The 27,449-nt window shown below is 38.6% G+C and overlaps 1 protein-coding gene across 7 annotated transcripts in view; it reads left to right on the top strand.

Annotated features, from left to right (window-relative positions):
* Positions 1–24,014, top strand: part of ATOSA (atos homolog A) — a 47,984-nt gene extending 23,970 nt beyond the window's left edge. For all 7 annotated transcript variants that reach the window (XM_072933994.1, XM_072933997.1, XM_012578205.5 and 4 more), the window contains exons 2-12: positions 7,178–7,362; positions 8,201–8,403; positions 8,836–8,961; positions 9,231–11,076; positions 11,727–11,843; positions 12,787–12,860; positions 13,639–13,747; positions 14,372–14,530; positions 16,348–16,416; positions 17,218–17,417; positions 22,771–24,014. In XM_072933994.1, the coding sequence (XP_072790095.1) occupies positions 8,234–8,403; positions 8,836–8,961; positions 9,231–11,076; positions 11,727–11,843; positions 12,787–12,860; positions 13,639–13,747; positions 14,372–14,530; positions 16,348–16,416; positions 17,218–17,417; positions 22,771–22,924 (3,024 nt within the window). In that variant the 5' untranslated portion in view covers positions 7,178–7,362; positions 8,201–8,233 and the 3' untranslated portion in view covers positions 22,925–24,014. The remainder of the gene's footprint in view (positions 1–7,177; positions 7,363–8,200; positions 8,404–8,835; positions 8,962–9,230; positions 11,077–11,726; positions 11,844–12,786; positions 12,861–13,638; positions 13,748–14,371; positions 14,531–16,347; positions 16,417–17,217; positions 17,418–22,770) is intronic.
* Positions 24,015–27,449: the final 3,435 nt, after the last annotated feature.

Raw genomic sequence — 27,449 nt, forward strand, 5'->3', positions numbered from 1 at the left:
AGGATATTTGCAGCTAAGGTGAAATAGAGTAAGCTGATGAAAGCCTTCAGCCCATGTGTCTTCAGCTCCTTCTTGAGTTAATGAGCAGCCATAATGAACATGGCCTCATTCCCGTCTCCAAAGTTCCTTGGCTGGGAAAGCTTTGATGAAAGTCATCAATACCCGTGAGGGAAGCGTGGAAAAAAATTATAGACGTAGTAATTTTGTATTGGAAAATTGGTGTTTTAGTGTAAAAAATGCTCAGTTATTTGCCAAAGAAGCACCTCAGGAAGAAATTCTTGCATGCTCTGTAAGCTTAAGTGTGCTCTGCTTTCTGTTCCAGGGTGACACATGGCTCCTTCAGCTGCCCAAACTGAGCATTTGGATGGGTTTTGCATTGTGGTGCCAGTGCCTGTGAAGTTAGCTTATGTCTGACCTCCACATCGCTCTTGTTACCCCCTGGGACCAGGGTGGAATTTAAAACAGAAATTTGTTTCCAATATCATTCTGTAAAGTTTCCATCAGCATATTTACCAGGGTAGTTAATCACTGCATTGGTGGTGAGTGAAGGCCAGATAGAAGCCTTCTATTCCCTTCCAGTTACAGCCAAGTAACTGGAATTCTCTACTCAGCACCACACACTAATTCTAAAAGAGCGGTTTTCTCCTAATTATTTTATTTTAGAAATTAATAGAAATACCTAACAGAAATCCTTTTGCTTTGTTGGGATTTAAATTTTTGTTTTGTTCAGATAGGTGCATTGTGGCATGCAGTTTGTTCTAACACTAGCCAGCTTAGGCAGAGCGTCAGCTAAACAAGGGGAAAATGTAAAAACCTAGAGATGATTTAATGGAAATTACTTGGTCTGCTCCTTTTAGGCATTTTTGTTTCATTATAGTATAGCTTCAGTTTTTTTCTGTAGTCACATATAATGTAATCACAATGTAGGAAATAATAATATAAAGGAAAACAGAAACTGATGTGTTCTTAAGGGCATTAACTGAGCCAAGTCCTTTTTGCTTTCAGGACCTGTCCAGTTGTAGCTTGTTGGTACAAAGTAGCACCTTTCGTTTAGGGGTCAGCAAAAAGAAAATGTTCTCTTCCCACAGCTGGCTTATTTTTAACTGCTAACCATTGCAGCACTGATAATCTTACAGCTTTACACTGACATTTTAGCACGCACTTACCTATGTCAGGATAGAGTGGGGCAGTTGTATTTTATGATATACATGTTCTCTTGCAACTTTTGGTGAACTGACGTTTGAAATAGGCCTCAGAATTAATGTTTTCAGTTACTGCTTTTCTTCTACTAAATACAGACGCTGAAATTGTAATGATTGACCTACTTTACAATTTGTGATTTCATTGTGGAGCAAGAAACTATTCAGCTTATACCATTTTTTCTTAGTCCTTTTCTTTGTCCACTTAAGGGAATAGAAATCCAGTTTCCCTGATCAAAATGCAAATATTGGGTCTAGAACCTGGTTTAATGCCAACAAATCAAAAGAAGCACATTAAACTGTTGTTGCTTAGATAAAAATAGAAGCTACAGTTGGACGAAGAGAAGTGACTCAGTAAGCAGCATGGTGATGGCAAAATAGGATGTCAGCCAAAATGCAGGAAGCAAGATGGGAACACCCAGATCAGTTTAACAGTCTGCATTTTACACTCCCAGAGAGCAGGAGTTTCTGAGATGACTGCAAGAAACTTAAGCTTTAAATGGATTTTATGTCTGTACTTAATAAGCTGTTTGAACCTGAAAAAGTTTTAGTAAAATATGAATTGTACTTTTGTTTTCCCCCCAGCCCAGTTTTAAAACCAGTCTCTATTTACAGTAAAGCTGCCTCGAGATTAGCCCTGGGTGCTGTGAGAGGCATCCAGCAGGAACGTGCAGGAGATGGGCAGTGATACACACGCACTGCAGCCCATGGCACTGATTGATTTTTATTGCTCTGCAACTCTGGAATAACTTCATCAGCTCCAAGTAGCTCTGTCTTGAGTTTTAAAAATCCCCCTTACTTAGAAATCCCCCGTACTTGGGTTTGTTTTTCTGGTTATAAACTGGCATAACAACACAGAAGCCGGTGAATTTCTTCCTGTTTTATGTGAAACTAAGTAGGACCAGAGGTTTTTTTGTTGCTTATACTGTTATTTTATTTGAATAGCAGGTATGCATCAGTTCTAATATAAATTCCTATGGTGCCATTTTCTGCCTACAGCTGAACTGCTTTGGTAGCCAGGTAGTGGTTCCATTTGGCACCCTGGAAAAAGTGAGCAGACAGTAACAATAAGATGAATTATGGTGCTGCTCCCATGACTGTCCCTGAGCTCAAAGATCTCGAGCCATAAGAATGTAAAACAGTTGGCAATGTGTGTCAATCTGTATAGGATTATTCCTAAATTAAGGTGTTCACTGCATTTGCTTGCGTGTAAGTAACTAATAGCTTGTTTCTTGAAAAAAGTAGGCAATCTCATAACTTTAACTCTTGATAACTTAAATTATACCTAAACTCTTAATATTGCAAAGCTTTTGAAGCGTGTGACTTCAGATATAATTATGGGTTTGTAATATGCAGACACAACATGACTGCTCATTTAGAGAATCTTGAATTTGGGGGATTCAAGGGCAACTTTCTTTTGAAGTGAAGTACAACGTGGAATTAGTTAACCAAAGCATCCATAGGTGTTTCTAATTCCAGAAGAGAAGCTGTTAGTCAAAGGTTTACATTGTGTTTCATTTCCTTTACAGTAGTTTCTTGAATCCCTGCCTTACTCTTAAAATGTGGAAGTACCTTTAACCTGTTTCTTGGAATAGCAAGATATTAAAACTTATTCAGAGTTGATTGTTTTGCAGGAAGATTTGCTGAAATTTTTTCAATGCAGGTCACTGCCCTTGCTGGGAGGTGATGGGTTCTGAGTTCTGAAAGTGCAGCCACTTCTCCTCCAGTGTACCTGACACTCCTGCCATGGGACCCTTGGACTGAAGTGTTTCCTTTCAGTTGTACTGAGAGCACAACAAAGAAATCCAAGACTAAGCCATGCTTTTAGTCTCTGAGGGAGGAGCGGATGTGGGCAGCCATGGCCAGTGCCCCCTGGGCAGCCTGGACAGGGCAGGAGCAGGGCTTGCATCAGCTGGGAATCCCAACAGGCTGCACCATGCAGTCCATATTTTGTTAAATTGCTTACTGGGTGTCAACTCTCTGAGTAGAATAGGAATGTGATTACTTTTAATCAGTGGCCTTCAAAATCCATTATGGGTGCCTAAAGATTTTCCAGGAGAGGTCTGGGCTGTTAAAGGGCATATTCAAAGGCAATTATTAGTTGTTTCACGGACTCTCAAAGGAAGTAGCCCTCAATCAGTAAAGGTCAGGATTAAAGGATACTTCCAGTTGAACTAAATTGTCTTTCTTTGAGGAAAGTGTCTTTGCAAAAATGAGCTCTTTTTCTGGGAAGAGGATGAGTTTGGTAGACAGCTTTGCCTTGCTGTGCCCAGGCAGGACAGGGTAACAGCTCCTGGTGGCACCTGGAACACAATGGGTTACATGATACCAAATGTATTTGTTTCCTGGCCTAAGCCTAGAAAACAGATTAAATGCTCTTCTAAAACATGTATTTCAGGAAAACATCTTCTGTAATTATTACAGAAAAAGCTGTGATAGGAAAGGGAAGGGAGTTGGTCTGCAGAAGCATGACCTAGTTGGGAAAGGAGTCAGCTAAGCATAACTCAATTAACTGAAGTTTTCAGAGAGTCCTTGGGTTGCAGTTAAGTGGATTTGTGAATCCCTGCTACCACATAACTTAGCCTTAATTGCTGTTTCAGGATGTGAGCCAATTTCAGTTTTGGGGGGGTTGGGGGGGGAATTGTGGGTTCTTATTCTGTATTCCAGTGCTCATGCACCTGTGTGTAGTGGAGGTAGGAGGACAAGGATTTGAGGACTCCTTGACATTTCTGGTTAAATGGGCTTTTTCTGTTTTTTGAGAAGGTGTAGAAAATCAGTCTTTGTTGAGGTTGGTATGGGCAGGAGGCAAAGGAAAACAAAGTTCCAGTATTGTATATTCAGTTCTCCAGAATTGTATGCTTTGCTCTATACACAGTAGCTTCAGTCTAAATTTAAATTTCTCTTTCTTCCTTCTAGAGTAGTCAGACACCTGCTGCTATCTCTTGTGCCCACCTGGTCAATAACCTTTAGTTATAATGTATTGGTTAAAGGGCTGTAGTGCCTTATTACTTTAATTCTTATTTAGTTGTGTCAGCTAACTGGATTTTTTGCTATTTTAAGAGGAATAAACTCCAGACAGTGCAGAGATGCACATTTTATGCTATATACTTGGCATTTTGCAGTGCTAGAAATGAAGCAGAACAATAACCATAGTTGTATAGTCAGGTTATAGGATTGAGGTTATTCTGTACACAATATATGATGTGTCCTAAGGCTGATTCATACACAAAACCAAACAGTTACAGCACACACAGAATAAGACTTTTTTAACTCAACACTGAGTTCGCTGTTTCTATAAATGTCATTCCACCCTTGTTCTCAATTGCATCAACTTGCATCATCTGTGTCTGTTGTATAGGAACAATTACCAGGCTTCTCAATGGTTATAAGGTTTTTTCTGTATGAAAACTCTTAGAAGTTGCTAATGATACATAAATCTAGTGGAGCTAAAAAATGATATTATGCCACATGAACTTTGTAGGAAAAAATACATTTCTCGATATCTGTTACTGTTTGTGCTTTAATTTTTTTTTTAAGGTCCAGATCAAATAACTGGTTGATTACATAATTTTAAAGTACTGGCCCTGTCTTTATAATGCTACAGCATTTCCTAGTTCAACACAGGCTTTTTAGTGTTGATGTTTTTATTTTGAAACAACGTGGTGTTTTGTAATTGCAGCCAATATAACTATATAAATATGTCTCTTAACTAGTTGGGCTTTCTCTTCCATTCTTAAGGCAAGAAATTGGTTGCTTCTGAAATAATAGGTCTGATACAGGAACACAGGCAGTATTTGTAAATTGAACTTGGAAGTGAGCTTTATCTGTTTGCTTAAATCAATATTGTGTATGTCATCTGATTCTTGAGTGATGATTATTTCAGAATATGTACCTGGCTTTATTCATTAGATCTTGCTGCTATTGAAGGGCATGTCTGTTTTACTGGTACTTGCCACTTAAAATTCTCCAGTGTAAATTTTCAGGTATCACATTTTACTGTGCAATGCTGATCTTGATCACACTCTCTTTACAGTTTTCCTTAAAAATCCTATGTGTTTTTATGTATTTTAACTAAAAACAATTCTTCTTTCAGATTTTTGTAGGGGTGAATTAGTTTTGTTTAGTCTGCTAAGCATGAGACAATTCTTGTTTAAATTAATTTCACTCCTGTTGAACACTTTCTAGATTATTGAACTTCTATGTCCGAGTATGCAAAATACTCCAGTAGCGATTCTTCCTGTTGTGACTTTCTTGAAATTACCATGGCCTTTGGACATACAAAGATGAACTTAGCAGCAAGATAATGCTGCAATTATTTTTTTTTGTCTGTTGTATATCCAAATCCTTTTCAGAGTCTTCCCAAATTCCATTTTCCTATTCCCAAGTATGACTTGCCTATTGTTTACCAGACTTCTAGCTGAAAAAAAAGTGCAGGCGCCTAATTTTGTAGGTGACTCATATCACTACCTAAGAGGCTTGTCTTCTCTGTTATTTACCATTCCTTTAGTCTTTCATGCATCCTTTATTAGACATTTTTTGCCATCCATCAGGTGAAAGACCATTCTAACTTATGCCAGATGAATTAATATGTTCAATGCCATATGGGGTCCTCCAGGGTAATTAATCTGTCCTCTGGCTCTTCTTCAGCAGTGGGCTGACTCCTCTTGCTTACCTTGTGTAGATCCCTTCAAATAGTCTGTAAGCCCTGGGGTTCATGGTGTACAAGCCTGGGCTAGGCAAACATGTACATGCAAAAGCTAGTTTTACACACTTCATGATTTGCATATGCAGATAATGACACGTTTAATTGGAGCTTTTGTTTCATGCTTCCATTCTTGTATGCATCTCTCAAGTCTGCCTGCAGTGTTTGCCAAATGCTCTGCTAATAGGGGACCAAGACAAAAAAGACTTCTGAAAGGTATTTTATGCATGATATTTGAAACGTGAATAGAAATTAACTCTCCCTGTGGCAGTTTTGGTGGATGACATAGGACATTTAAGCTAAAATTGGGAAGATGTCAGGTGCTTTTGTTCCCCTAAAGCATCAAAATAAAGGCAAAGAACTGCTGGCAGCCCTGCCTCCACCCGCTTTTCTTTGCTGCTCTTAAAATAGACTTTGAAGTGAATGTATTTTAGCTTTCATGGAAAAGAGTTTTCTGTAACCTCTTCAGTAATTAAATAATTTTGAAACTTGAAGTGTTTTGAAGCAGTGAGGGGAATGACATGATCTGGTTGTACTTAAATCTGTTTGAATGATGGGTGACATCCTCGTGATGAGGGAGGAGGAGGAGAAGGGTGCTCTATAGAACACCATAAAATGGTGCCTCTTAACTCTGCAGGAACTGAGTGTGCTCTTCATGAAGAGCAATGCCAGCTGCTGCTTTGTCTGCAGAGACTTGTTGAGTTTTCCTTCTTTGCACAAGTTTAGACCGACCGTGGTACAAAACAATGAATAGTCTGTATGTTTCTTCTGAACATTTCCTATGTGTTAGTGGTAACTAAAAATGGACCTCTGAAGTAAGCCTTGCTCTCAGCAGGAGGGACTTGCAATAAAAATCCTAAAGAACATTGTGTCCCACTTTTTCCATAATAGAAGTAAATATTTCTTCTTCTCTTCAATTTTTAATCTACTTTATTATATATTGTGGATTCTTATTCCATCTGTCAGATGATAATAACGATGCCAAGTCATACTGTCATTAGACTTCTCCCACAAAAGCCCAGGAAACCTTTTGTCTTCTAGAAAAGCTGTAGAAAAACAAAGTTCTTTGTAGTGACAACATTATGAGATGAGGAAAGTTGTTTTGTGCTGCTGGAGTGGGGGGTGGTGGGTTTTATGGGGAGTGCAGCCAGTCTGACACAAAGATCCATTTCCCATAGCCCACTCTCATTTCAAGTGTAATTTAAACAAACTGCAGGGTCAGCCAACAGTTGTTATACAGCAAATGTCATTACTTTTTGTCTTTTTGAAATGACAGATACTTTGGATGAATACTTTGAATATGAAGCTGAGGAGTTCCTGGTCTCCTTGGCCCTGCTGATCACTGAGGGCCGGACACCAGAGTACTCAATCAAGGGCAGGACAGAGGGCTTTCACTGCCCGCCAGCACAGTCAAGCCAGCCACCAACAACTAAGCATGAATGCAGCGACAAACTGGCTCAGGTATGGTGGAGGTACCCATTTCATGTCACAAATCCTTGCTACCCTGGTTAAAGTCAGCCAAGAAACCTGCAGTGGGTTCACAGTTAAGCATAAGTAACAATGGCTTTCTGTCAGTCCTTCATTTAAATGAGTATGTAATTCAGTATCCTGCTAATAATAGATCTGTCCTTAAAATGAGAGATCATTAAGCCTTTTATCCTTGAACATCAAGTTCTGCACACTACCTGAATGCAGTGCCTGTTTGAATCTTTATTATGCAAATGACAAGCACTATACTTAGTATTCTTGGTCTGGGGTTTCTTTTGAGAAAATGTAGGGTGACTTGCCTAACTTTTTGCTTTTCCAGGTGTTCTGGAAAAGTTAGTGATCTAAAAAACACATCAAATCTAGCCAGTCTGTTTGGGGGAAAGGTTGGAGCATCCCATCTCTCAAGGAAAGGTTCTTAAGTACTGTGGGAATTTAAGTTATATTCATGCAGAAGTTAGCCTGCTCCAAGACACAGTTTATAAAGATTTATAAAGATACTGCTTGAGTCTGTCTACCCAAGAGGGTGCCTTGTGGAGAGATAACTAGAAGGTAGCAGAGTGCAGTGGTTGGGGAGATGCAGTTTTACAAGCTTTTTAAATTTCCTAAAGAAAGTTTCTCAAATGGCAACTGTAAAGGAGATGCTAATTATTTTTTCATTTAAAATCTCTGGAATCTTATTTCTGATTTGGTGAAACCAAACAGATTTTGACCCTTACCCTTCTCTAGTACTTTGGAATGTGCTTTTAAATTAGATTTAAATCTAGCTAGTATTTTTATGGCTTGTGTATGTTGACATTTTTCTTTCCCTCAGTGTCGTCAGGCCAGGCGAACCAGATCTGAGGTTATGCTTCTGTGGAAGAACAATATTCCAATCATGGTAGAAGTGATGCTACTTCCAGACTGTTGCTATAGTGATGAAGGGCCCACCACAGAGGGGAATGATTTAAATGATCCTGCAATCAAACAAGATGCATTGCTGTTAGAAAGGTGGATTTTGGAGCCAGTTCCTCGACAGTAAGTTGGATATGAGGATTAGTTGATAATTTGAAGAATCTTGTCATATTGAAGTCCTTAAAGTAATCAGTGTTTTTAAACTGGCTCTTTGCCATGAGGACTGATCTAAGAAAACCACTGTTAGCTACTGAAATCAAAGCATTTCAATTTTACTCATACTCAAAATTTATGCAGTGCACATTGTGCAGTGCAGAGTATGAAATGATCCTGACTGCAAATAGTAACATGTAACATTTGTTATATAAAATTTTGTCAGTTTTCATGTGTATAAAAACAGATCAACCTCTGGAATCTTTAAAGCATTTGAGGAGTTTTGCTTTGCTTGATTAAGCTGTATTTTATTTTCTGACTGAAGATCTGACAATGTTCTAGTTCTAACAGGTCTCTGAATATTCTTACCAACACTCATGTGTTTGTCTGTAAATGCCTTAGGAGTGGAGATCGATTTATTGAAGAGAAGACCCTTTTATTGGCTGTTCGCTCCTTCGTTTTCTTCTCTCAGCTGAGCGCGTGGCTGAGTGTTTCACATGGTGCTGTTCCCCGAAACATCCTCTACAGGTACGCCTGCAATGGAAAAAAACTCATTTGCTGTTTGCAGATTGCTGAGCTTGTCTTAAAATCATTCTTCTCTCCTGGTTTCCTACTTGCTTTTAGAAGGTACCATATTGTTGGCCTGGAACTTTGGCAGTTCTGTAGGATTTGTGTACTCTGCAAAGTACAGCAGTTGCTGATGTTTCTAGTGCTTTTTCTTAGCTATTTCTTACAAAGTAGATAATTAAAACTTTTCATGTAGTCATTTTTGTAAATGCCCTTCGGTATTGTTGCAGGGTGAGCGCTGCAGATGTGGACTTGCAATGGACGTTCTCCCAGACACCCACTGAGCACGTCTTTCCTGTTCCTAACGTTTCGCACAACGTGGCCTTGAGGGTCAGCGTCCAGTCCCTGCCCAGGCAATCCAACTACCCAGTTTTGACCTGCAGTATTCACACCAACCTTAGCTTTTATGAAAAGCAAATGCAAGAGCGTAAGTTCCATCAGCGCAGCGATCCCAGTGCTGCTCAGCAATGCAGTACTTCCAGTCCACTGCGTTTTCGTGGGAAACAGACATGGACAAAGACACCTGAAAGCCTACTTAATGGAAAAAAGATGCCTGAATTTACCGCATCTTTTAGAAATTTAAAACTTTATCCATCTACCGGACTTGGATCTGACTTTGGGGCATCGCAGTCTAAAGTTCAGTGCTATAATGCCACAGCAGAAAATAAGACACAATCTCACGAAACACGGGTCAGAACTTTTAAATCCTATTCTCTGGTTGATTCCCGTGTTTCAAATAGTCATTGCTCTCATCAGCCCACAGGAGAAACCAATCCTTTGATAGGCTCTTTACTTCAAGAGCGACAAGAAGTCATTGCAAGGATTGCTCAGCACTTGATTCACTGTGATCCAGCCACTTCACCAGTTGTTGCTGGGCGTCCATTCACCACACATGAAAACATCTCAGCCACACCAAAAGCTTTTCGGAGTACTTTCGAAGAGGAAAACTTGCCAAGGAAAAGCAAGGAAAGCTCCCCTGTTCCTGCTACCAGCTTAGACAATGCAATACAGGAAGATGGTGATGAAGGTAAAACTAGAGCAGTGCCAGAGGTGCCACTGCTGGAGGCCCGTGTTCCAGGGAGCCCCTGTGGCCGTCAGTCGGCAGGAGAGGGTAACCCCCTGATTGGGTCCCTGCTCCAGGAGCGGCAGGAGGTGATAGCAAGGATTGCCCAGCACTTGATTCATTGTGATCCAGCTACTTCCCACGTTGCTGGACATCCATTCAAAGTGAATGAGGCTAGTCCAGTCACATCAAAAATTTTCCGAAGTACGTATGAAGATGAAAATTTGCTGAAGAAAGGCAAGGAACCGTCTTCTGTTTATTTCGCTAAATCAAAATTTTCTTTAGAAGACAGCAGTAAATCAGGGACAAAGACACCTGATACTCCTCCCAGTCCTTCTAGGTTTGATGGAGAATTGAAGACTTCTCTCAAAGTCCAAGCAAGAAGAAAATTGGTTTTAGCAAAACCCATTGAAGCTGTCCAAAATTCATTTCATCAGACTTCAAATAAAACTTCTCACGTATTTAGTACCATTCACACATCATCATCATGTATTAAAGAAAACAAATCTGAAGTTCCAGATAAATCAGAAATACATTCTGGTTATGCACAGAAAGACCAGATAACCAATAGAATTAAACATGGTTCAAATTCCAGCAGCATTGATGAACAGATTTGCACAAATAAACTTAAAGAAAGAACAGTTGTTAGTGAGAACAATGGCACAGAGAGTTTTAATAATTTACAGATAGAAAAATGCAGAATACTTGAAGGTACAAAAAAAGCAACTGTGATGCCGATATCTGACTCTTTGCACAAAAATGAGCTTAAGTGTTTAGACAGAGACTCCAAAAAACCAATTATTTATGAGCAAAATACACAACTTATTAGTATTGAAAATTATTTAAATAAAGACCATGACAGTTTCAAAACCAAAACCAAACAAGATAAAACAAAAACTGCACATGATGAGAATGAAGACCCAACAGGCCTTGAGTTTCAAAGCACTTCTCAGAAGAAAGCTGCAGAAGACAATATAGTTAAGTGTGAGCGGCAGAAGAACCCAGATGCACAGGTAAGTACGTATGGGAACAGACAGTAATTCCTCCAGCTGCCCTTTGTCAGATAGCATTTGTACCCTCTATCTGCTGAGGGCCAGCATGAAGAGAAGTTTCAGCCTGACTTTGCAGGTAGCAGCATATTACCATTGTAGTCTTGGCCTGAAGTAACTCAGGAAGAATTTCTTCGTGGAAGGGGTTAAGCATGAGAATGGATGGCCCAGGTGGTGCAGTCACCATCCCTGGAGGTGTTCAAGAAACAATTTAGTACCATGGTCTAGCTGACAAGGTGACCTGTCAAATGATTCTTTGTGATGGGGTAACTTGGCCGGTGCTGCCTGCCATGAACTTCACCAGTTTAACATGGAGAAGAACTCTGTCCTGTTCCTTTCATGGTGACAGAGTTCTGAGTGACTGTTTCCACGGGCAGTGAGGCACCCTGGCTTGTAGAAATACACCCATCAGAGTATGGAATGTGATCTGTTAGGGGCAGTCTGTGTAACTGGAGATTCAGTCAAGGGGAATTTCTTCTGAATGTTTCATCCCATGCTAGTGTGGTGTAGATCCACCTGGGTCAGGAGTCTTCTCCCTTACAGAACTAAGTGTTACCATGGTAGGTCACTGAAATATCCCATTGATAACCTTGGGGAATTTGTTTTGCTGGCAGAAAGCACCGCCTCTAAAACACACAAATACGTGGCGGAAACACAATTTTCGATCCCTGGATGGGACTTCAACCAAGGCTTTTCATCCCAGAACTGGACTGCCTCTGCTTTCTAGTCCTGTAAGTTATTCTTGAAATTCTTTTAGCTGAGAAAGGGACTGCTTGTTCCTCTAATGTCTGTGCATGGTATAAAAATTGACAAAATGATGCCTAGGTGAAGTGTGTGTTTTTACTTTGTGTCACAGTGAATACTCTTGTGAGTGGAAATTAATGCTTAAATGAGAGTTAATATGTAAATTAAGCTGAATAATAATTTTGGAAAAGAAAATATTAAAGACATAGTTGTTGAAATATCAAGATTAACAAAAGGTGGCATTAAATTGAAAACTTGATGGAAACAATGCCTTTGGTGCTATTTTGGAGCACAAAAGAAAGCATTTTGAAGATGAGAGTTTTAAGTGTAATTTAACATTTTGTCATTTGGGGGGTTTTGTGTTCATTTTTAACACCTGATTGCCCATTATTCCAAAGCTTTTGTTTCTGTGAACAGTTTGTATTGTATATTCTTCAGCAACCAGAGGTGTCATGGAATGACTTAGTGAACAAAGCTGCTGTGATAAGGCAGACACTGGGGAAGTGTTAAGTTCTTGGTAGGTTGTTTGGAGTTTTAAAAAAAGCAGGCAGTTTCTATTAAAACTACTGAAGTAGTGATGTCCTGTAATCAGCACATGGTATGCTTTATTTTTCCTTGTCTGTAAATTTCAGGAAGATTGGATGGGAATTGTTACAGCCTGTTTTAGTAATAGTCTGTCCTGTTCCAAAGAGACATCAGCTTCCTGAATGTCTTCATTGAAATGCTTCCTGTTAGTCAGAATTTACAGTCTCATCATTAATAATCCTAGAACTTTCTTCACTAAGTTTAAAATGTATAGGAATTACATTTTCTGCTCTGTTTTTGTAATTTTGTAGTGTCATGAAAATTCTTGGCAAAATGTGCTTACTTGCCAAAATTGTCTGTGGTAGCAGTTCAGTTTTCAAATTAACATCTTCTTTTCTTGTTGAGGTTCCTCAAAGGAAAACACAGTCTGGGTGCTTTGATCTGGATTCATCATTGTTGAAATGTCTGTCTGCAAGAAGGTATGTTTTATTTACCAGAAACATTGAGATTTTTGTGGGAGCATAATGTATATATATATTTATATGCAAAATCAAAGCATGTTAGCAAAGACAAAAAATGCTTTCAAAAGAACCTTATTTTGATACAATGCTCAGCGGCTGAGTTGCCCTGGGAGTTTCCAGGTTAGCCCAGCTCTGGGACATAACCATGGAATGGGAGCTGCTGGCAGAATGAATTGTGTCCCATGCAGGGGCTGTCAGATACACTTGAGTTTTCAGTCAGAAAAGCTAGTCATTGTTGATTCTCCTTCAAACCAATGTTATTTTTGTGTTGTATTTTGTTCTTAGTGCTGAACATGTGAAGTATTTTGTCTTCCCTTGTTCAGAGAACCAGACTTTCAAAAAGGGCCAATCATGACCTTTCATACACTAATACATGTAACATAAACAGCTTTTGGTATGGTAGTTTGATGTTGGAAATATGAAATATATTTCAGAATATGAGACAAAAGTACCCACATACAAGAGAAGAAAATATGATATTTTGATTCCTGCTAATGGAGCTAAAGAAGAAATTTTTATTGTATTTATGCCTTGTAATGTAAAGCTGGTAAAAATATTTTTTCAGTTAACTAGGAAACGTTCTGCTGAAGTATTAACAGGCAATGTTCAACTGTTACTTCTTTAGGACAACATTTTGTAGTATACTAAGTAAATTATTCTTTCTAGAGCTGTTTATATGCAGAAGACAAAAGCAAATTTGTTTATCCTTTATATTTATTCTGTCTTTTTTTAATAGCCCACAACAATGTATAAACAAAGAAGGTGATCCAGACAGCCATGGGAAACCGTTTCTAAGTTCTAGTGCTCCCCCAGTAACAAGTCTGAGCCTTCTGGGAAACTTTGAGGTATTGCATATTCTCTAGAATTCTTGTGGTATTTTTACTCTCCTGTACTGCTTTTAAAAGTATATTACTGTGAACAATTCCAGCATTATTAGAATGTAAAAGTTCCTAACTGAACTGAATAAAATTAGTTTTCATTTCCAACTGTAAAGGCACTTATTTCATGTCCCAGGCATCACCTGTCTCAGAGAATCAAATGCAATGAGTTGCTTAAGCTTTTGTTTCCCACTGTGGTCAGGTTAGAAGATGTTCTGTTGCCATAAATGAGATTTAATAACCTGTAATTGTTCATGTTTAAAATGTACTTACCTAGAAAAAAGGATTTACATTTTCACTCTTAAAGTCTACTTAGTATGTCACAAAAGCTGGATTAAATCAGTGTGTTAAACTGATTTGAGGAACGTGTTTGAAGTGTAGGCTCCAGCTCTTCACTTCAAATAGCATATCCAATAACAGCAACTATTAGCCAGAGCGTTCATGGGTTATATTGTACTGTCTTGTGAAATACAGAGTTGAATTTGTTGAGGATTTGTTGTTCTCTGTGGGTTTTTGCGCTTGTTTCCTGATTAGTTATGCTGTTTTATTTGAGGTGTTCCGAAGCTCAGCTGTGTGTGCTTTGTTTCTCAGGAATCTGTCCTGAATTTCCGCTTAGACCCGCTCGGTGTCGTGGAGGGTTTCACAGCAGAGGTGGGAGCAAGTGGAGTTTTCTGTCCCACGCACATGACTCTGCCAGTTGAAGTGTCATTCTACAGCGTTTCAGATGACAATGCACCCTCTCCTTACATGGTAAATGTGTGGTTGGATTTATTTTAAATAAGTTCTGATGTGTGGAGGTGAAGAGCAAGAGCTTGGTGAGTAGAGGGTTCAGAAAGTAAAGATTTGCAGGGATCTGGCTTTTTTTTCAGCTGTCTTTGACAGAGTTCTCCTGTCCCTCTTCCTTTCCCTAACTAGTGCTTTTCCTCCTTCTCTGCCCCACCATTCAGCTGTTCTCATCTTGGGATATTGAATGTATTTGTCTCCCCCCCACACTGTAGTGATCAACCCCCAACATCTCTTTTTATCCATCTAACTTAAAATAGCAGTGAGGCAATAGCTGGACTTAAGTGGATTCATTTTGTTGTCCCAACAAGCACCTGCTCTGGGCAACTAACCACTCTGCAGAGTGACTTAGGTGCAGGCCAAGGGGCGAATGGAGACCTTAGACTTGGAAGTTGCTCAGCCCTTTGTTTTCAAGCAGATATTGCCAGGGCTGTGGTGACCCTCAGCACCCTCACAGGCTGCGTGGTTTGCTGATGTTTGCAGCCATACCGTGTTTGTGTTTTCAGTCTCTGGGTGCTAATTCTGTTCCACCTTTCCACAGTGACAGCATGGGTTTTGCATGTCTAAAAATGCTCCTCTGTAAGAAGAAAATGATGTATACTATGCTGGCATTGAATCAGAGGCTGGATTTGCTCTGAATATCTGTTAAAGAGCCTTAATTTTACATAGGGGACAGATCCAATTTTTAGAGCTTTTCATATGTGTACATCTGTCCAGTATACAGTAAAGAGTTTGTTTAAATATGGAAGTCAAGCAGTGAACATCTGAGCATCCCAATATTTAGATTTAGATTTTGAATTCATAGCATTTACCATTTCTGACCTTCTGTTTTGGAAAGAATTCAGAAAATAAATTGCTTAGACTTTAATTAATGGCATTGAGTTTAAACTTGTGTATGTCTTAATCACTGCAAAAAGTATCTATTCTTTTGCTTTCATTTTTCTGGATTTTTTCATGTGATTTTCTAGGAGGTGAAGGGATTCTCATGTTCCTTAAATGGTTAAAAGTAGCATTGCTTATTTTCCTAGCTGGGTTTCATTGTTTCAGGCTTTTCCACATGCTATTTCCAAATATGCTATTATGGCTGAGTCTCCCAGGATTAATACAGCATTTGTGTAGTGCCTCCATCATCAGAAACATTGTTTCTGTTTGTATAGCTATTTTCTGTGCTTCGGGGTCTTTTTCTGGTGGTTGGTTTGGTTTGGTTGTTGCAGTCCCGTGCAGGGGTGCAGTGCTGGTGCCCTGCAGGGTGACCAGACGTGTGGCAGTGCCCCCAGCACCCGGGGGCACTCGGGGGTGCTCTGTGCATCACAGCTGGTACAAAAGCAGATGTCATCCTTCCTAAGGTTGGGATTAGAATGGAAGATTAAGTGCATCTGCTGCCTTTGTGAAGCAAAAATGAGTTCTGTGAGATTTGGAGTATTATTGGTGCAATTGTAGATGATATAGAAAAGGAAAGGAGGGGACAAATGTTTCGTTTTAACCTCCCAGCTGCTTTGAAAAGAAAGCTCTGTTTTGTCCTAGCTCCCTGATGTGAAGAAGATGTGGAAACTTGAATCTTGTTTCAAGAGGAGACTGTCCCTCTTATTGCACAGCTTTTAATGGTCTGCCAAAGTATCTTTAAGGCCCATACTGTTGATTTTCTAACTGCATCGTAAATGCATTGCCTTCTCTATTTTTAGTTTTTGTAAATTACTGATTATGTTTCAAATAAATGCAATTACATGACTGGAACATTTTGATTTGTTTATCTCTGTGACCTAAATATGAGTTTTGTTTTGTAGGGTGTAATTACTTTAGAGTCCCTTGGTAAAAGGGGTTATCGGGTACCGCCTTCAGGAACAATACAAGTGGTACGTACTCAGCAGATAAGGGTGCCTTGAAACCACTAATATTGAGAAAGTCATGCAGAGATGAGTTTATTTGAGATGAGCATGAAGCTAGCAGTAGAAATCTGTGTGTGGGACAAAAAAGATTCCCAATCTTTGAACACTTCTGTGCTCTGAGGAGTCTTGCAATCAGTTCCAGGAGATTCAGAATACCTGGGGACACTGTGGCTTTGAAAAAGTGATGGGAAAGTAATGAGGCCACAGTCTAAATCCTGAAATTCTTCTAAAGCGATTAAGACTGAATAATTGTATCTACTTTTTGTAATATTTTAACAACACCTTTACTTTTGTAATAAAATCACAAAGTAAATCACAGTCATTGCTTAGAACCAGTGAAGTGACTCTTAAGAACCCAGTCCAAGATAACACATTCATAATTTCAGGTTTAAAAGCGGAGCCCACCACTGTGCTTCCTGCGAGCGTATTGTGTCTGGAAACAGTGTAGACAAAAAGCTGACTGGAAAAATAAACAAAAACGGGGATGCTGATTAGCAAAGTAAGAGTAGTCTTATACTAGTGTTTCATTCAGATTAGATTGTGTTTAGCATTATTATTATTATATAATTAAAATGGGAATTGCTGGTAGCTGAAGTGGTGAAAACCAGAAAGGCTTCACAATGTCTTTACATAAACGTTTCTGTATGGCACAGAAACAAAGTGCATAGATAACTATTTTGACAGATTGAGTTTGGGTTAGATTTGTTGTTTTTTAAAAAAAAATTGGCATCTCTAAAGAGTATTGTATTGAACTGTTTGTCTTTTCAGACCTTATTTAACCCTAACAAAACTGTGGTGAAGATGTTTGTGGTGATCTATGACTTGAGAGAAATGCCAGCTAATCATCAAACATTCCTACGGCAAAGAACTTTTTCTGTTCCTGTGAGACGAGAAATCAAGCGAACTGTCAATAAAGAAAACAGTCACCAGACTGAAGAAAGGCTACTACGCTACCTCATACATCTGAGGTAAGCTCCTTGAAGTTAAAACACCAACATAAAACAAAAAAAACCCAAAAAACCCAAGCCAAAACCATAAAAAAGTATCTGCCAAAATTTAACTCATAATTTCTTTCCCAGCCAGCCTTTCTGGATACAGAAATAAGAAAGAATGGAAAGAAAAAAAAAAAAATGCTAACTTGGTCTTTAAGCTAGACAGTAGAGGAGGAAGAAGTAATAAATAATTTGTGTTCTCCTTGGGAGAAACAAAGTTAGAATATAAAGCTCTCTCTTGGCTTTAAAGTATTTTCTATAGCATTATAAAGCTTAAACGTTTTCTTAGCGAGAGAGAAATTGGCTGAATTGATGCACTTTTTTGAGGTTACAGGAAATAGTGAAAGTGGATGTTACATGGGCAAAAGCCAAAACTAAGGATCAGTGAAGGGAAGGTGTGCTTCACATCTGCCTCTTCACCAGAATAGCTTGTAACATGAAAAATGGTCTGAACTACTCCTAAATATACAGTGTTTAGTGGCAAAAATGTAAATACCTGTTTCATGATGCAATACTGGTGATGATGCCTTTCACTTTATAAAACATTCACTCAATCTTCCTTAAATGATTTACAAAGCACTGCCTGGAACTAGACATTGTGCTGCTGCTCTTGGGGTGTTCTGGAAACTGCAGTTGGGAACAAAGGGGAATTATGGATATACTCTGTCCTCCTGCAGTTTGCAGACTTTTAGTGTGTGTTTTTGTAGTAAGAAATGTCTGTACACACAGACCCAGTGCTTTCCCTGCAGCACTTGGAAGCCCACCAGCAGCTGACATTCTGAAGTGAGCAAGCAGAACAAAATAAAATATCTTACACTTCTCTATTGTTTTGCAATTATTTCTGGTACATATTTCCTATTTAGTGGCACTGATTTCTATCCAAAAGACTTTTGAAACACAACCTTGTCTAGAACAGTGGTTCTAAGCCAGACTCTCCCATTAAATGGAAGTTGACAGTCATAAAAAGTGTGTTGGTTTACTGGAGTACAAAAATAGTGTCATGAGAAGAAGGCTGTTGAACTGTGTTTTCATTTTGAATTGCAGCCTGGATTGAAATTCAGCCTTTCAGGCCACACTAACTTGCAAGGTCTAACCTAAACACCTTCTAAAGTTTTTCTTTTGGGGCTAATTCTGAAAAAGTGTGTAGCCCCAACAGAAGGCTCTGTTCAGATGTAATGTTGATCTGACTGCAGAGGAACTGGGGACAGGCCTTGGCTGCAGTGGTGGGTAAAATTGTGGCCAGCTGGGTCTGGCATACCTGCATGAAGAGTAGTGGTCTTGTGTCCCCTTTCAGTTTCTACTTTAATGTTGTTTGTAAATGTCTTGCTGACAGAATCCTGAATTACTTTGTATTTGAAGGCAAAGCTGCTTTCTGCCCTCTCATCTGTTACAGCTAGAAGTCTTTTTTAAGAGCTTCCTATTTCTGATACCTGCTGAGAGACAGAAATGTGCAGTTCTGATGCTTCTTATTTTGAAATATCTTTACAATTTAGCTCAGCTTTCAGACCTCTGGTAGGAATCAGTTCATGGGTTTATGATGTGTAATTAGAAATGCATCCATTTCTGATGGGAAAACCAAAATCATAATTATGATGCTGAGCTGATTACTTTGGCAAGAGAATGACTACAGAGTATGCCACAAATTTTTTCTTCAGTGATAAAAGCCCAAGCTTAGGGTCCTTTCTCATAATGTAAGAATGGCAGAACTCCTTGAAATATTAAAGTAGCTTATGTTGATCTGTCTTGTGGTTTATTATACTCAGCACTTACAGTTTTACAAAAGTCTCAGTTGTCCATTTAGTAGCCTTCTTTACTACAGATGGATTTTAATTAGAAGGCCTTAAAAAATCTTAGTAGTATATTAATTCGTGTAAGTTGGTTTTAAAGCTTCATTTTTAAAAGCAGCAAAGTTTTCTCAAGCCTGCTTTACTGAAAAGGTATGCAAACCTAAAAAGTTTTAACTATTCAGATTTCTTTTTGTTTGTTGCTCAAGTTGACTTAGAACAGGCTTTCAGTTTTAGTTGCCGTAGTCATTGAGCACAAGCATCTTAGGCTTACGTATTGAAATTTTGTTTAAAAAAACAAGTGAAGTCACCACCAGTGAGCTGCATTGTGGTCGCATCTGCTTGCGAGGCCTTAATCACAGTTGTCAGCACTCACATTATGAAAGCTCCTTTTCAAGTGGTAATTCAGCAAAAACGCTTGCATAGGTCTGGAGCTTAACATTGGCGGCCAGATTTTCTACAACAGTCTTTAAAGTGTCAGATTTATTGTGTGTGCAGCTTCTGCATGCAGTTCTGTATGGCTGAGGTTCTGTTCAATATGCTATCAGATGTACTTGTACCCACAGCTACAGGATTGAGACACCAAATGTAGCTTGCTCACACAGCAGAGCTTTATTCATTACTAAAAACTCCCAGGAGTTGCACCTGCAGCTTAAGTTGTTTTTTGAAGATGCTTCAGGGATAAATTTTTTGCTGCATGTGAAGCAATGACATTTTGTCTTGTAATTAAACCTACTTGAGCATAAGAGCAGTGAGCTCAGCTCTGCTTGTGCCTCATTTCTGCCTGGCGTTGTGGGGATGATGACCATCTGTGGGTTTCTAGGTCACATTCTGGCACCCTTGTAAAAAGTAATTAAACAGCTAACCTGCCCACAGCTCGGCATTTTTCAAGATTTTAAAGCTTGGTCAACAGCCTTAGTTACTGACACAATGCCAGGAATTGCATGGAGCATAGTTGCTGTTGCTTAACAGCTAAACAGGGGTTGTTACTGAGGGCTCAGTGGAGGGAAAACCTGAAATTGGCTGTTAAAAGTAGTGATTCCTCAAGGTGTTGAGAAACTTTTTTAAAATACTGTCCTAATGTGACATACACCTTTATTGGTGGAAGCTGAAGATACCTGCTATTACTGATTTACTACCTGCTTTTGATCTTTCTGATCTCTCAGCATTTTTTCTTATCTAGAAATTTTTATCCTTGTCCTAATGCTTTTACTTACAGATTTTATAGATTGTATTGTATAGTTTTTTTCACTTACAAACACATCTTGCTACATATGTGTTCATGATTATCCTGCTTTTCAGGATTATTCTGTTTCCGTGAATTAGTCTGTTCTTTGTGAATTTTGATGGCCTATAAAATACATACAGGGACTTTGTGCTTGTATTTGTAGTTTCCTCAGGAAAATTCCTCTGCCAGGCTTTCTAGCAACTGATATTTGTGTGTTTAAGCATTTCTGTATTTGTCTGTTACTGTTCCTAGGACACCGTCTGTCAGACATTGCTTGTGTTGGGTTTTTTAAATTCCTTTACACAAAACTACTGGAGCTGTCATAGCTCCAGAGGCAGTCCCATGCTGGCCACTCCATCACCACCCTGCAAAGATGTAGGGAATGCTTGTCTCAATTATTCCAATGTATTTGCATGTATAGAAAGCAACATTTCTAAATCCCAATTACTAGGGTAGACTTGTTTAAAAGAAACAAAAGATAGGTAAGGTATGCAGAGATGAGAAGAATCCCTTGAACTTTGCTGCTGTTTCATACTTATCCTTCTTCAATCTTTCTGAAATGTCATGCTCAGAAAAGTCATGTTGCAGAGAACCACTATTTACTGAGCAAAGGGAGTCTTGCAGGATTATCACTCACAGAAAAGAGCAAGCTTGAGAAGTTTAAAAATAGACCATGCTAATAATTCTTTTGAAAGATCCATGTGTAAATTGGAGTTGAGATCTATTTTATGATGCTGCTTTGATAACTAGATCTATAGGAATTAATTTCAATCATAGTTTTGCAGCAAAAGACCTTTTACTTAATTTTTTCCTTTTAAAATGTATTGTGAGCTAGACTCTGAGTTAACTGTTTGTGGTGATTGCTTTTTCCCTTGTGTCTTTCACTCTTCCTTGTGCTCTCTTCCACAGTCTTCTCTTAAAATAGTATCTTCTCCCTTTTGCCTATCAGGTAAAGGGCTTTCACACTGACAGCACCGAGCAAATAAATAGTGATGGATGAGATCTCTGTGGGAGCCAGTAGGAGCATTCTGCTGGACCCTGCTGCATTTAATGTCCTTGACAGCTGTATCTAGGAGAACAGAGTTTTCCTTTGTCTGGCTTTGGGGATGACTACAGGCTATTCTGCACCACTCCTCTGAACAGAACAGTGTCACAGAATTTCTGCAACCTGCCTTCCCCAGACGATGAAGCCTTGATGGATCTTCTGTACTTGTCTTTCTCCTACTGCTCAGAATTTCAGTCCAATTATGAATAGGTTTATTCTAGAGATACTGCTTTTGCTTCAATGGGGTCAATACGTAAAAGCCTGTTAAAAATCTATGCAAATTGTAATACATGATAACACAGCATGCACTGCTCTCTCAGCATTTGCCATGGTATCATCTTGTTGTGACAGCAACAATGGCTTTTCTGTTTCTGTTACAGCAGCAATAGCATTTCTCTGTCACTGTGCATAGTGGTACTGACATTAAGTTCAATTGCTGTAAGAAAAGTTCCTTTGGCCTTTCCTGGAGGAGAGAAGGACATCAGAGTTTTGCCACATGAAAACTATAGAATACAGTTCTCTGAAATGCAGATCTTGTCTTTCTATATACAATTGTTAATACCCAGGGAAAGTGGAACTGGCACATTCCTGCAGGTTTGGAGGACCTGAATTAGGGTTTTTAGCTGCAGCATAAAAGATGAATGGGCTGAGGAATTGACCACTGTTTGCTTGGTGGTTGGGCCAGTGAACTGCAGTCTCTTTGAAATGCTCCCTAGTCTGTGCTAAAAAATTTCTGTCTGCCTGCAGAGATCCCAGTACCTACTGCTTCTCAAGACGAGCTCTTACATTTGGAGTGTGGCATAAAGAGTAGTAAACTTCCTGGTGTTCCATTCATTAAGAGAGCAATGGGATCTATCTACATGATTGCTGGAACTGAAATGCATATTCGATTTGTATATAGTTGAAATTTCCTTTTTGTGTGTACTTAACCCTTTGGACATTTTCCAGAGTGCTCACTTTGGGGCATTTTTTGCCATTCCTGATTTCTGAGGACTCTGATCTTTAATGTACATTATGGCAGTGTGAACTTCAAATCTTCCATGCCATTTTGAAAGCTGTGCACTGCACTGGTGATTAGGAACAGAACCTTTAAATGTCAAAAGAAAGAAGAATGAAAGTGTTAGGATATTCTTTCTCTTTTCATTTTAACTGACTAATTTTGTTTGTTCAAATGTGTTTTGGCCTTAAATGTTTTAAGAGTGCATTTTCTTTAATAATTTTTAAAGATGATTGTTTTGGTTTAGGTAATACAGATATTTGTATCTTTTTCAGGTTCCAGAGTTCTAAATCTGGAAAGATCTACCTCCACAGAGATGTAAGGCTCCTATTCTCTCGGAAATCCATGGAAGTTGATAGCGGCGCTGCGTATGAACTCAAATCTTACACTGAATCTCCAACAAATCCTCAGTTTTCACCAAGATGCTAGCAAACAATGACAAACTCAAGTATTCATTTTACTGTTGAGTACTCCTTGCAAGCAAAGATTGGTAGAGACAGCAGTATAAAGTTAAGTCTGTAAAGGAATAAAAATAGCGCTCAAGAGAAAGAAGGTTCTATGTGATCCTGGACCAGTTTTTAAAAGGTTTCTGGAATGAGCTTTGTGTATTCCAAGTAGACTGGAAAGATACTTAAATCTAATCTTTTTGTACTGTTTAAAACCACTTCATTGGATGTGTTGCAATAGCAAATTCCCAAGTTAGTTTAGTGTTTACACTTTTTATTTTATTTTTCAGTTATTTAATATTTAATGTTTCATTTAATACTCAAGTGATGTTTGTCTTTAGTGTTCTAATGTAGCATAAATCCTATGTAAAATCATACTATGTATTTTTGGCATTAATATTGAAATCTGAAATATATACAGATGTCTTTAATCTGTGTGCTGTTTTAAGTGATATTCATTTAAGTTATTGAAAATGGGGACAACAGGTGAATTTCCATAACATTTCATACTATGCAAGCATTTAGCTGTTTTTTCTCTTTAATGGTACCATTTTCCATTTTTTCGCACATTCAGATTTAATAACACTTGCAACCACACTGCAGATTGTTTATTTACTTACTCATGCATTCAGATCATTCATTCAATTCACATTTTACTCCCTCAATTTCTTTTCTTTCTTTAAGGGCCATTTTAATTTTGCTTTCTGTTACTAGTTTCCCTCACATAAAATTTGCACCCTCCCCCATTTTATTTCTCAAATTGTGTTAAAGGATGTACTGTGCAAACAAATTAGTATTTATATCTCAAATATATGCAAAAGCTATGAAACTTGTACTTTTTGTTTTATTTTTAGATGAGAGGATCTTCATGTAATCCTAAATATTTTTCATAGGTCAATTCCATGTAGGCCACTAGGTGGCCATAGGAAGTTTTACTAGCAATGCTACACTGGGCATATGACTATTTTCCAATATGTGTGTGTATTCCTAAAACAAAACAGTCAGATGAACAGTTTATGCTACATGTTAAACTGTGTAACTGAGAGAAATAAAGTTAGAAGCATTTGATTATATTTGAGCTATATATTTAATAATGGAAATGAAGCTTTGACATTTGATGATCTGAGTTTCTCAACTGTCTTACCTTGATTTGTGTTTTTCTTTACTTTGCTGTAGGTTTTTAGAGTGTCAGTAATATGCAAGGTGCCCTTTACCATGCTTATCTGATGAAGACTGGAGAAAGGATGAATGTGCATCCTGTATATTCAGCACTGCCCTTAGATGAGAGAAGTCAGTGTATCATGAAATCTTCAGGAAGTCTGCCAGGGAGAGTAAGGGAGACTGGACTTTCCAGCTGATACTCATCAGCTATCTTGTACATGCAAATGACTGCTGCTCCAGAAGGCAAAGCTCAGATATTACTGAGTCCTTTCCCCTTGTAGCAGTGTTTTCCACTCTGCTACACCAGGCTTTCAAAGGTTTACCTAGCATTCATTTTAGAGAGAATTGGGGAAAAGTGTACAGGAAGAGATTGTTTGAAGTTTCTAGTAATTTGTGTGCCCTTTAAAACTGAGAAACAATTTATTTTGGTAGCAGAAGAGTCAAACACAGCTGCAGCTGTACTGTGTACAGAACTAAGGTCTGGACTAGGGTATCAAGAGGGCGTCCTAGTTTTTGTGTAGCTGCTATTGAGTCATAAGCAAACAGCATGTATCCTCAAACTACTTATTTGTGTCATGGTGCACAGCTTGCTTGCATGCTCAATGAAAAAACAACACGAGGAAAGGACACATTTTTAATGAATAGTCACCATTAGTAGTAGATTAACCTTTTATTTTGCACTGACATTATGCAATGTTTGTATCTTGATAACTTAATTTAAATAGACTTCTTCAAGTAATATCCTTTCATTAATTTGCTTTGAATAGCAAAGAAATGTGGATTTTGAATATGTGGTTACTACACGTCATGTCTAGGAAATAAATTTGTATTCACTTTAATAGTCAAACTACACTTAGTCCCTATATGGATTTGGAATGAAAGTGACCTTGGATTATCTGTGCACAACTTTGAATTTATTAAGTCATTCTCCATTTACAGCTTGATCTGAGTAAACACTTTCCATTAAGGACACACCTGGAAAAATGCTGGATGCTCATAAACCATGAACTAAATTCCACATGACTTTCTAAGCTTAAGTTAAGACAAGGCTAATTTTTGAGAGACCATTGGTTTCTCCTCTTTATTCCTCAACAGGCTTAACCATATATAACTATTTTTAAAAAATGTTTGAGTGGTTTATAAGGGCCTCTAGTGATGGCTGCTACAACTAACCTCTTCCAGTGATAAATTATACTTATCGTGACAAAGTGTAACATTCAGTTATATTGAATATATACATTTAGTTATAGTTATATAAGGATTTATAACATCCAACTAAATGTTGCTGAAGTTGAGTTAAATAATACTTAGTCTTTTCACTACAAGCAAGCAATTTAGTTCTTGTATCTCCCTTCTCAGTCTTTTTTTTTTTTTTTTTTTTTTAACTAACACAACCCCAGACTGCTCAGTCAGCCTTTATTTTGTGCACCTCTTGTCATTCTGGTCTTTGCTTTCTTCTTTTGGACTGAATCAGTCTTGAAGTGTGTGAGACTGGACGCAGCACCCCAGTCAGGGCCTCTCTGTGCCAGTCAGACTGAAAGAATTGGTTGATAAATCATGAATTAAAGTCCTCTTCATGCATCCTGTTGGAATACACTGGTTTTCAGTATCAGGAGATGTCAGCTTGCATTCATATTGTTACCCAGTATAAGAGACATCCTACCTGCTTTTTCCCAAAATAGTAGCTCTCCTTATTGAACTTTATTCTCTCACTACCCAAGATTTTATGTGCTGAACACAGCCCTGCTGTTTGAAGAATTGATAGCTGTGTCCAACAAACTTGCATCCACCACATTAAAGTTTCATCTAATTAAGTTTCCCTAATTTGCATGGGAAAGTGTCAGAAGTGTTATTAATGCCAGAAGGCATCTGGAACTTCATCCACCTTCACCCACTTCTCCACATGGTCTATTTCCTTTTTCTTAAAGGAAAGATGATTGTGTGAAACCCTTGTTCTGAACTGTGAATTCCTGCCTAGCTACTCAGGTTTTTTTGAGTGCTTATTTTAGATGATTTTTCAAGTCGTTATTGACAGCATAATTATATAGCTTGTATTCTGTCCTCCCCATACTCTAATTCAAATTCAGGAAAAGTGACTCCTGGAAACCCATTCATTTTTTACAGGTCCCTATATGAATCACCAGTAATTAACTGGAGATTGGTTCTATCATCCTGTAATCTCTTAAGGAAATTCTTTCATCCAAGTTGAAAATATTTACCAAAACTAATTAAAGTAACCTGCAAACCAGTCTTTCCTTATTCCAGCTAGAGGCTATGCTTAGTTTGTTACACTATTTACCTTGATCATGCCAGATTGAACAAAAAGAAACATTAAATGCTTTAGTCTTTAAAAGTTTTGTTCAGTAATATTTCGGCACCCCCTTGTCTTCATGATCTGCTTCAGGTACGTTTCCTTAAAAACTGACCTAGTTTCTGTAGGCTGCTTTCCTGTATTTGAGGCCATTGAAGAACCTGGGCTTTTCCTGAGGTTCTGAATTTATTTCCCATCTTTGCTCTGCATTATGTTTCCTTCAAGAAATAACTGCATTAAGGAACTGCTGAATCCTTAAAACTGTTTTCCCTCACATTAATTTCCTAAGAGATTTGAAAGAAATTCCTGGAGTTTGCATTCTTGTCCACTGTCACTGCTTTGTTCTTTTTTAAAATCTATGAGCTTCAACCTTTTTATGATCATTTTTCTATGTTGCTATGTTTTTCACACTTTCAGACCATTTCTCCCTGATTTTGCTAGAAGTAAATGTGGCACACCCACCACTGTCATGGCTTTTTTCATCATTAGGAAAAAACCCACTGGTGCGTTCTATGATTATTTTTTCTGTGCAATCTGCCTGGCTGTATCCCTTTCTGAATGAGGATATGCACATTCCTTGGTTCCCCACAGCTACGTGATGCTGGTCTCTGGATGAATCTCCCAGGTGCACAAAAAACCTCTTCCACCTACTGGCTTGTGGGGCATTCAGTACAATTCAGCTTTGACAAAATCGTTGACAGCTTCATCTTTCACAGTCCTTTCTGACCTGGTCCTGTGTTCTTCCCGACCATAATCGCACAAAGCCTGTCCTGGCCAGTCCCTCCTGAGCTGTGCTAATCCATACCTTGCTGTTCACTAATCCATTTATTTAGGGACCCCTAAAGGTTTATTGATGGTGGGCTATTTAAACTGCTCCTTTACCACAGAAGGTTCTATTTCAGCCAAGAACCACACAGTGATGGGGAGGGAATAAAATACTCTGTATAACTTGATACTGTGCTGTTAAGAAGTTCCAATGGACTGAGCCTTCATGTCCTGTCAGCTGCTGTCTGGGATTCGTGAGATCCTGGAGCAG

This window comes from Taeniopygia guttata, chromosome 10 (assembly GCF_048771995.1).
Source record: "Taeniopygia guttata chromosome 10, bTaeGut7.mat, whole genome shotgun sequence".
NCBI classification, from domain to species: domain Eukaryota; kingdom Metazoa; phylum Chordata; class Aves; order Passeriformes; family Estrildidae; genus Taeniopygia; species Taeniopygia guttata.